Here is a 12,112-nt window from a genome sequence, read left to right on the forward strand (position 1 = left end):
ATTAGTGGTATATGACTTGGGCCAAACAAATATCTTTATGGCAGCTCATACTGAGTTATCCCAAGAAAGGGCCCCTCTAGTCAATGTAATGATAAAGACATAATGATATGATGAATGGTCATTTTACCATTAAGAACACCACATGAGTGATAAGGGGTCCTTCCACACTTCATTATAGATAAAGTAAAATCTAGAAAGTCACCTTTCGTAAAGCCAATAAGTTACTGAATCTATATTTAGATATGACAATGCACTCTCCTAATTCAATCTCCTTTATTTTATTTACTCTAGGATAAGAAGTTGCATTAGACCATCTTCTAAAAAGTGGAGATAATCAATCCAAGCCTTATAATTCATTTATTCAGTATCAGTGATATCAGAGCTAAACTTGTCTCTCACAGTGTGAAGTCAAATATTATTGGTATAGTCAGTGAAATATTTAGCCAGAAAATTTCTTAAACCAGATCCTAATAAGTGTTTCCCTGAACAAAATATGTTAAATAGAATTTATAATTTAAACCACAAACCTGTTTCAGGCTCAATGGAAAAATACGGCTGTCCTTCCAAGATACCGTAAACCAACTTTGCACTGTTTCCATAAACTGGGTCATCAGCATCCTTGGCTGTTACATTAGTGACAGATGTACCTAATTAAAAAAAAAAAGTGAAAGTGGTAAGAATTTACACATTATTTTTTGCCAAGTGCTAGGATTTTGTCAATTATATCCTATATTAAACTTATAGCAGGTAAATATAGGTAAATAGGTAGATAAGGTAGGTAGATAGATAGGGATTGATTGATAGAGATATACATCCCCTTTATAAGATAAAAGTAATCAGCTTGGTCAGAACTTCAACAACTGGAAATTCTTTTGTAAGAAGCAGTACTTTGAGATTGAAATAGCAGATTATGATGGCACTTTTAGTTTCTATTATTTAAGATGTCTTGTAGTTTTCATTTTTAATGGTTTTTATTAGAGTTGTGGGGGTTTAAGGGGTATGCAAAGGAATCATATCAAAGAAACATGAAACAAAAGTTTAATAATATAATATAGCATGAAGCACTTGAGTATTGTCAAAGTATAACTGAATGTGCCTTGAAACTTTGACTACTGTAAAAAGAAGTACATAAATATCAAAAGGAATATTTTTATTCCATCACATTTAATTCTCTCAGAATATAAGATGAGATAGGAACCACCAATTAATCAGCAGGCTCAGGTAATTAGACCTGTGGATAACAGAATGAAAAACCTCTTTGCACATTAATCTTTTGTGTTTTATAACAACTGTACACATAGAGCTTGTCTGGATGGCAGTATATATGCCTATACAAAATCCCACCTGTACTAAAGAAGCTTAAAGTTTATGGTGGGGAAGAAGAGAAGGAAATAGACAAATTAACTTAGTTACTCAGGTGAATGCAAGTGCTGCAAACCATGTGCCTTCTTTGGTCTGCCACAAACAGAATGGCCCTGGATGTGTTTCAAAAACAGATTGCACTGAAACTCAATGTTAAAGAAATGTCAAGTTTCTAAAAAAAATGAATGCATAAAAATTAGCACAAGAATTATTCAATCATAAATAAAGACAATGATCATTGAATAGTCTTATGACCTCTGAAACAGTAGAGAACATAGGGAGTCTGGTGTGACTAGAATCCACAGTAGATAGGGCGAGGACAATATTATTCTCTTCAATTAAAAAGTCATTCATATAGTAGTTAGTTACCATATGTCTATTAATTAAGTGGCTATATGGAAGAATGTGTTACCTCATGATTTATTGAAAAAAGCAGTGTCACAGATCATTCTGTGTTGAAAATTCAGTACATTTACTGGAGGGTGTCCTTTGTCAACCTCTGAGGGGAATAAGTCAAAGCAGATGTCTATAAGATGCCAGGAAATATCAACAATGGCTGTTATATGATGCTGTGAAGCAAGATACTCAGAACTGGAGCAACTTATTGAGAAATGGGGCCAGACTTTCATATTGTAAGATTGAAGAAGTAGGAGATGGAAATGGCCCATGAGGAATGGAACTTTGGCCTTGAGCCAGACAGGGTGTTTAGCCAAGGGCAACTACAAAGTGGTGTCTGGGATTACTGAGCTTTGAACTCTCTGTTGATAATGTGTCCAGCATAGAGTGAAAGAGGATTTTAATCCTGAAGGAGATAAAGGGTACATCTGAGGAGTATATCTTTGTAGTGATTGAAATAGAATTGAGTTCTTGCAAGATCCTGTCAATCAAAGTGTTTTGGATATGCTTTCAATTGCGGTCACTGCTCAGAAAAATGTAATATTTGTTGTGTAGTTGATAACTGTATAAAATTGAAATTTATAACTCATAATGCTGTTCCTCCCTAGTGGCGGACATGGTTCCTGTGTAAAATGGCTACTGAAGAATTATGTCACTTTGGCTCTTTATCTTCATCCAGGGAGAACACATTGTAGTTTTACTGCTCAGAAGAGACAACATGAGGTGTTCTAACCACAAAGAACCTCATCTCCATTTATACGAGAATTATTTATATGTTTTAAAATTCCACTTTAGTTTTGAGAGTACATAAAAATTTTAAGGAAGATATACATTAACTATTATGTAGTCTGCAAAATTAGTTCAAAAAAGGAAATAACAATGGCTGGAGAAAGAAGTACTCCAAGATTTATTTAAAGGGCTGACAAGTGGAAAAATCTGCAGAAAGACACAGGGAAAATTGTTCTTTGCTTTGTGGTTCAGAGTGTCCCACTTTCATTTTTTAGCAAAAGACATTGTTTTCCTACTGTGTAGTAATAAACTGACATGAAAATATATTGAAATGTAATGCTCACTATGATACTGTGGTAGTAAGTCCAGTCACTATTTAAGCATGGGGGAAACAGAGTGAAAAATCAAATATTGTTTCTACTGTCATCAAAATTATCTTCTATTTCCTGAATTGATTCTTTAAATAACAGATATATTGGTAGATAAATAAATATCTAAATATTTTCTGGAAGGTTTTTGCACACAGAATGGACTAACATGTTCTCAAACGTATTCCCATATCTTCAGGCAAATCATTTAGCCTGACTCAGTTTCAGAGTATAGATAGATAGATAGATAGATAGATAGATAGATAGATAGATAGATAGATAGATACATACATAGATAGATACATAGATAGATACATAGATAGATACATAGATATATATACATACAATATTGGAGGGTGAAGCCAAATAGATAACCCAGAAATTATAACATGCTAAATCTAGAGAATAAATCTATGCCTCTAGTCTACAAGCTTCAAAATATGATCTTAAGGTCCCATCCAGAATGATATGATACAGACAGTGGTAGAATATTACTTTAAATATTCTCAGGCATTTATAATGTGAAGCCATGTTTCAAGATGTACACTAGGACCAAACTTTTCACAACTGACTCACTCCATTTTTGTGTTGGTACCTTAATTTCTGTTATGATTATTTTGAGAAGGAAAAGTGACTTTCAGATTTGTTTGTAAAACTTAGTTTATTAAGCTATTCTCTTGGGGGAAATGAAACATGCAACCATTTCTCATAGAAAAGAAGATGAGACTATGTACTTGGCAGTTTGCTATTTCCAAGATAGTCTCCATGATGTCTTCTCCTGTGTCTATTGCCATGTGATCCAATTTCATTGTAGAGGCTTCATATCGCAGGCCTGGTGCAAGAGAGATTGGCTTAGCAGATCCATAGTACAGCTTTCTCATAGGTCAAAAATTTGGCAGACCTCAAAATCTTATACAGAACTCTGGCTGAAAGAATACAATTTTTGAAGTCACACTATCATGAACCAGAACACAAATTTCATTTCCTGTGTCTTATATTTTTTTTTCAAATTCTCTGCATTTAGCCAAATACCTGAATCTTTTCTACCCCTTGGCATCATTGTCTTTTTATCAAAGTTCATAGTCATTGTTAAAATGCAGACATGTTCAGATAATTCAGGGAAATAATTCATGTAAACACTAGGAAAAATTTACTGAAAATTTTTCTAGAAGCTTACTGTCCTTCTCACTTATGTGTATTTTTATTTGCACAAAAGTAAAACTGAATACAAAGTTTGACAATTTTCAGTGGTAGTAAATGTTTAATTTGTGAGTCATTTTTCTTAACTTTACCACTAATAGGTTTGCATATATCTTGGGGAATAAAAAAGATTGTAAAATCAATAATATTGAGGTAAAGGGGGAAATATAATCTAGTGTTCCATGTCACAGATGGTTCATGTAAATAAGAACAAGATTGTATGTCTCAAAGTAGAAGAATAGGTTTTAAATTTATGCACTATAAAGATATAATAAGGTAGTATATATATTAATAATTGTCAGTTGATCATCTCACAATAGATACATGGATCTATGTCAACCAAAAATAAAACGTGTGTGTGTGTATGCATATGAAGAAACTGATTTCATTTTTAAAATTGCCAAAAGAAAAAAAAAAAGAAAAAGAAATCCCTCATACATTGTGTGTAACCTTACATTCATCAACACATGACCTCTGTCCAATCTATTTCACATCGGTTTCTGCTTCAGGGTAAATTGCTCTTGGGTCTAAAAGAGAAAAGTGTTTAATGTAGTGAGCACAAAGAGAGGCATCGGGCACTGGACAATACAAGTTTTCTGCTGCTACTTGAATAGAAGGCATATTCCATGATCATGCAAATACTATGTGACTGAAGATGAGCTACTGGGCCAACAGTGCTAAGACTAGCTTTTGCCCAGAAACTCATCCAAAATATATCTGCCTGATGTCTGGTTTCCAGAAATCCACATCCTTTGATATTAGGCATTTGGAAGGGAAAAGGTAGCACTTCTTTCTGTCATGAATGACATTTCTCCTTAGGGATTTAGGACTGCTGATACACCTGTACACTGCAGTAGATGTGTGGGGAGGTTTTATGGATGTATTTGTCAAGTGATTATCCAGAAGAAAGAAAATAGACACTGGAGTTAATCTTGCAGCAGAAAAGATTCAAACCAAGCGGCAGTCTTGGCTTCTCCATGGAAATGCATGCAGAATGCAGAGCACTGACGGAAATTGAAAAGTGTAAACCTTGCAGGATAATTTTTCTTCAAAGCAGCAAGTGTTTGGTGTGTGATAAATGGGACCCTGAGTAATACCCAGGAAATATAACAACCAGGATTCTCTGTTTGTGTTTTCATTTGGAACTGTTTCTGTCCCTTTGTCAAGGATACAAGAGACCCATTTAGCTAGTGACTATAAATTTGACACTGTGCCATTTCCCTAAGAAAGCCCCTATTATAATTCAACTGGATGCTGACCCTAATTACTAATAATATAGCTGTTGTGTCTCCAGCTGTTGTCAACAAAAATGATCCCACATCTCTGCAATCCAGACTTATAGTATCAAGTCAAGTATGAGAAGACCATTCCAAGGTGATTTCTGTTTTTAACAAACATATTTTCTGAATTTAAATTCTTAGCTGAATGAAATGTGCCGTTATTCTGCACGGTTTTAATTACCAGAGAGCCTGCAGTTTTTACTACATCTTGCCCCACCAGAAACTTTCCTCCTATTAGCCACAGAACTATCATATCCTCTTCCAATCATGACAGCAAACACTACAAGCAAAATTAGCCATCAAAGATGTTAGTCTGACAGGTTAGAGGTTTGGGTTTGCTGACAAACTAAGATGAAAAGCCTCGGGAAAATAAGATATTGGGCTTTAGGTAGCATAGCTCTGCTAGCTTGGCTATACTTATTTTTTTTTATGAGCAAGTCAGCACACCGATTTTGCACATTATTCAGAAAGAAAAATGCCAGTGCTGACACCTAAGCTGGGAAAACAAAGGTTTGGTGCAACGTGAAAATGCACACACTGGAAAAGCTAAAACTATTGTGATGAGTGGAACACATACCCCATTTGCAGGGAGTCATTTGCAATACATTCTTAAAGAATAAGCATTCAAATAGCCAGTAGAAAAATAAAGAAGCAGAACCTTTGCAACAGTTCAAATCCAAATAGGCAAGCACTGCTGGCCTGCTTCTATCATCTTCAAACTTTTCATTTTAATGTCTAGCTTCCTGTTCCAAGTCAACAGGAATAACCCACAGACAGAGTGCTTAGGCATTATCATCTGAAAATGCCTTACTTAAACATTCATACACATCAAAAAGAACACAACTTTAATGGGTCATAGCAATGATGGGATTCCTCTCATTAGTTTAATAAAAGTAAACCCTTGCCTTAACTTTTTTCATATTCCTCATTAATTTCTCCAAGTACTGTGAAAAACAATAGGTCAGGGGCATGGGTGTCAACATGACAATACGGCTTGTTTGTAGTAGGGCAGCAGAGTCATAATTTCATATAGCCTACACAACTTGTTGGCATTTAAATTAACACTGACTAGAAATGGAAGCATAATGTCCTGGATGTTTCAACATGTCTGATCTAGTACATTACCTAGTAAATTTTTGGCATAATGCATTAATGCACTCATCTATCTGACTGGTAAACATAAATGTGGGTTTTGCGTTGCCCATTTGTTTGGTTTTTTTTTTTTTTTTTTTTTTTGGTTACCACAATCAACATAACACAAACCTTTCATAATTAAGGTAAAAACTTAGCAATGAAAACAGCCAACTCTTTTCACTACCCTTTCTTTAAGTGAAACCATAGTCTTCAACAATTACTTCTCCAGACAGGAATCAAGCTAATGTTCCCAGTGGGGAAACATGCCCTAAATCCTACCAGTATTCTTCGCTTGTGCTACTTAATTATAGAAGACACGTGCCAAATATCCAATTCTCCAAGGCTGCCTTAGGGGTCTTTGCGGGCTCAAAAGAATAAGCATGGACCTGAAAAATACAGTGCTTTTTCTACTTTAACTCTGTATATGCACATCTCTTCTATAGCTATGTTCTGAAAGTAATAAGTAGGGAAGCAAACCACATGACCACTCAACTTCAGGCCTGAGAAGTTTTTTTTTTTTTTTTTTTTTTCCCAAGAATCCTGAAGGATAATTGGAGAAGTTTTGTTAGACTGATATCATATTGTTGTCTTTCTTTACTTGATCAAATATTGCTGCCAGTCAATTCCAACTGACTCCTTGCTTCACACACACACATACACACAGACACAGACACACAGACACACACACACACACACACACACCACAATCCCAGGGTTAGTCCCACTATATTTTTTTTAAATACTCTCTGAGTGTTTTTCTCCTGTACCACATGTTTAGCCTACACCTGAAAGATTCTGCCAAATTTCACATGTTCCCCAACTGACTTTAGTATTGAAATAGGGACAGATTAACTGGGGTGCATAGACAGTACCAACTGCATTCGGCCATTATATTTTTTTCTGTTTCCATGATTGGAGACTTCAACTAAAAAAATAAATCCAGTTTCCATATTCCATTCTGGAGCACACAGAGATAGATATATGCAGAGTGGTGTAACAATGAAATAGCCAAGGCATTTAACATCATGCTTTTAAAATAAGCCAGAACATTTCAGATGTGATTAAAATGCTTTAAAAAACAGAGTTGAGTATATAGACACTTCTTACTCACCCATGCATCATTCAGGAATTATCTGTAATGTGCACTGGATGAGAGAACTGGAAAGCATCATGTGGAAATGTGTTACTGTAAAATCTCACCATGTCACTATGCACAGAAGAAAGTACCTTTCCCAAACCTTGCAGACAAATGCTTGCTAGCCTGGTGGCCTAGGCACTGTATTTGCAGCAGATAATGAGAGCAACTGGAGACCTGGCTGTGGAAACTAATAAGCTCATGGTTTACAGTAACATGTGCATGAATAAACTCTTTCTGAATTCAGATGACTTCCTCAACATTACAGAAAAGAAAAGGTGTATTTGTATTCCATATGCTGCCTATTTCCAGCAATAGAGTTTTCCCCTATTCAGTTTCCTATGAAATCCTATAAATAACAGAGAACTAAACCAGCACTGTATATGATTTAGAATATCTGGTATATTCATCCCGACTTTGCAAAATGATGCTACCAAGGCATTTACATCTACCATTTCGATGTAATAGTTATGTGAAGATTTAATAATTTCTGTTTTCTTAAATGAATTCATTCATTTGTTCCCACTTATGGGGTAGTTTTTTCATGACATATACAGAATATGAGGAATTGAGCATGAGGTTATGGTATAAGAATGTGTAGGAGAGTAGTAATTTCTTTTTACACCTGTGTTTGAAAATTAAAATAACAATGCATACAGCTGATATCTCTTCATTGTAGAAAACTTCAGGCTTTTATTAAATTCAAAATATGGCACAATATAAAATAAGGAGAGTAATGATGTATACTCTAAGGCACAACAGAAGTTTCTGTTGATAGTAGTTTATTAAAATATTGAAACACATCCAGCATAGCAATGATATTGTGAGCCTGAGGACATGAGTTCAGAACCCTAGCTTCTATGTAAAATGCTGGAAACAATGTCACACACGTACACTTCAAGTGCTGGGAATACAGAGTCAAGAGGATCTATTTGCTGACATTTTAATATACCCAAATAAGTGAGCAAGAAGTTTAATGAGTGATCATGTCACCAAAAAATATAGTAAAAACAATAAGGGAAGACACACAGGTACCAGGTTGAGTTATGTTCTATGCCTATGATTTGATATTAACTAACTAAGAATTTAACATCATCGACTCAGTTTTCTAATATCAAATATAGGAATAGGACAGGATATTTGGCACACCAGGTAAAGACTCTTGCCATCAAGCCTGATGACCTGAATTTCATCCCTGGTCCCTGCATGATGAATGAAGAAAACAAACTCTTAAAAGTTGTCCAGCTATGTCCACTTGTTCATAATGCTACATACACCCAGTACCAGACAGGTCAATCAGACACACACCAAACACACAGAATTAAGTAATTCATATAAAAAAAGACAAACATGAGCCTTCAACCAGTAGCTGATGGAAGCAGAAGAAGATATTCACAGTTAAGCACTGAGCTAAACTCTTGGAATCCAGTTTCAGAAAGGGAGGATGAACAAATGGGTCATGAAATACTGGGAAAACTCACAGAAATAGCTGACTTGAGCATGTAGGGACTCATGGACACCAGTCTGACAGCTGGTGAACCAACATAGGACCAAACTAAGTCCCTGAAGATGAGTGTCAGCTAGGAAGTATGGGCAGTGTATGGGGCCTCTGGCAGTGGAACAAAGATGTGTTTGTAGTACACGAATGGAGTCCTGGAGCCCATTCCACATGGAGGGATACTCTCTTAGCCTAGAACCACAGGGGATGTCCTAGGCACTAACCTAAATGACTTGACAGATTTTTATGATCCCTCATGGAAGGCCTCACCTTCCCGGGGAGTGGATGGTGTATGGGATAAGTGGACCAGGGAGGTGGAGGGCATGGGAGGATGAGATGAAGAGGGAACTGGTAATAATATGTAATATAAGAAAAATTATTAGATAATAAAAATGCTCAAAAACAAAGAAAATATTTAAGTAAAAAAATAATTCTTATGGATAAGGATACCATCCTCTTTGTTTTTACTATAGATCTCCATAAAGAAAGATAAATATTATTCCGAGGGGAAAGGATATCTGTTTTTCCACAGTTGTGTGTTCTCTACTACATGACACTTTGTGTTTGCTAAACTGTGAGATAAGACAACTATACATGAAAATAAAAGTTGTTCATCTTAGTGGCTGTTTATTTTTCTTCTTTTAGAGTAAGCCTACATCTCTAGTAAAAGCCAGGACTTGTAGAAATGATGACAGTGCACTGTCAGCTTATCTTTCTGGTGTGAAGGACAAAAATCCTGTCAAATTTCAGACCTGCGTAAGTGAAAAGCCACTGAGCCAGTACAACAACTGGGATAGAAAGACCCAAACAAAGAAATATTAATGTGATGTCATTAGGAGAATTTTGATCTCATGGATATTTTTAAAAAAATATTGTTTTTCTAGCAGAGATTATGCTATCATATGCATGTTGCTGTCCACAATGCAGCCAGCTGTAAGTAAATGGCCTTATTTCCCATTGAGGATCTTCACCATCTTTTTATTGATATCCTGCCATGTGTGAAGACTCCATTTCAGTAGCTTAGAAACCATCATTAGGAGAAAAACTCTTGCTTTCTTGAAAGGACAAGTCATGAAAGTGTGAAATTTTTCAGCAACAGCTACAAAATGGCATGATAGAGCATTGAGTGTGAACCAAATATTAAAGAATGTAGGAGGCTGGATAAACAAATAGATGACAGGTTTTGATTTGAGGAGGTCTTGACCTTAAGATTTGGCAAGACTTACATTGACTGAGAAGGAGATTCCTGTGTCCAATTTCACAGGAATTGCAAATTGAGATGAACTCTCCTGGGATAATTTGTTTAATGAAAAATTAAAAAGAATACATTCAAATGTCATTGAAAAAGGAAAATAATAAATCAAGATACTTTCTTCATACATGGTCAGATAAGTCTATTCCTGTCATACTTAACAAATGACCACAACATTTTGAAGATGTACTTGATTCCTAGCTCTACCTCTGAGCTCCCCACAATGCTTCACTCAACTGTCTTTGAGTACCTTTTATTTTTTGTATACATTTTTATGAAAAGAGTCTTTCATGTTTTAGAATACAAGCTTTGATATGAGGGCTATTGCCTTGTCTAATTGTATTCTGTTTTGTCTTGTTTGGCTGTTGTCTCTTGATGGCCTTCTCTTTGCAATTGGAAGAGAGAAAAAAATGAGGGAAAGCTAGAAGGAAATGGTGGTAGGGATGTATTATATGAGAAAAATATCTAGTTTCAATAATTTTTTTTGAAAAGAACTTCTAACTGATAAAAAGAATAGTATCCTTTCTTATTCTTTCAAATTCACCATATTCTTCTCACCTTCAGAATTACATATTCCTGAAAAACATTACCTTATCGTTTAATCTACAACTTAATCAAGGATCTATACTGTCCTAGTTATACTTGTTAAGAACAATGCGTAGTGTAAGAGGACTTTTGTTATCTTTGAAGTAACTTGTGACAATTTGGTGTGGTAATATCACTACACATAGAGATGTGTAAGATTTTCAGTCAGACCAGGCATAAACATTTGCAAGCTTGCTTTTGTAACCATGGTGCACATAATATTAATTTTTGAATGACAAGTTTTTAGTACAGGGAAAATAACTTGGTGGTTTCTGTTTTTCTCTATCATCATAAAATGTATCTTCTTCACAAACATTTATGTAGAGAATATTGTGGATCACTCATTTCTCTAAATATTATTACAGTGGTCTTATGTTTTATATCATGTATTGATACCATTTATTTGAATTACTTTCATTTTAATCTTACTAGTAAATAATAGGTAATATTTCTCTACTGTTATACTTGAGTGTATCCATGACCGATTTTCAAGTTGGAATCACATAATAAACCAACATGATATCAAACTCTCACTTAATTTTGTGGGTAGCTCCCATATAAGAGATAATGCATGGGACATTTTTATGAGGGTCCAAGGATGTGGAAAGTGTCTTTACCAGTGCAAAAGAAAAAATGATCTGACCCTAGAAGTGTGATAAAGGTGGTGAAATGGGTTATCATGGATCATGGGCTTCAGAATCCTATATCAACATCTGCAATTTACATCCAAGAAGGTAATTAATAAGTGCTCAAGTATGAAATTGGGATTCAAGGACAAAGTTACCATGGAGTGAATGGAGTATTGACAAAGACAAGTTAATATGCAGGGTAACCATGAAGGAGGTTGAAATATGTACTAAGAGAATCGTCTAGTATCCTCTAGTACATGCATCAACAAAATAATCTAGTAGCCAAGGACAGCAATAATGTCCATTATGATAAAGGTGATGGGGAGCTGAAACAGAGGTTCTCCTTTCCCATTGTGAGAATATTAATTCTATCAGAATTTTCTGTGATGTTTTCCTGGTTAGTACATGCCAACTTGACATATGTTATATTAGAAGAGAAAACCTCAGTTGAGAAAATGCTTCCATCAGATTGTCAGCCAATAAGACTGTGTTGGGATTTTCTTGATTAATGGTTGTGGGGGGGGGAGGTTAGGGCACAAGTCTT

General features: G+C 35.3%; 1 protein-coding gene across 1 annotated transcript in view; it reads right to left on the bottom strand.

The window, feature by feature from the left end:
- Window positions 1-527: 527 nt before the first annotated feature.
- The window catches only part of LOC127213834 (cadherin-8-like), a gene marked incomplete at its 3' end in the record, with an annotated part of 55,339 nt that continues 43,754 nt past the window's right edge, over window positions 528-12,112 (bottom strand). The window contains exon 3 of the mRNA XM_051174285.1: window positions 528-647. Coding sequence (XP_051030242.1) covers window positions 528-647 — 120 coding nt within the window. The remainder of the gene's footprint in view (window positions 648-12,112) is intronic.

This window comes from Phodopus roborovskii, unplaced genomic scaffold, assembly GCF_943737965.1.
Source record: "Phodopus roborovskii unplaced genomic scaffold, PHOROB, whole genome shotgun sequence".
Lineage (NCBI taxonomy): Eukaryota > Metazoa > Chordata > Mammalia > Rodentia > Cricetidae > Phodopus > Phodopus roborovskii.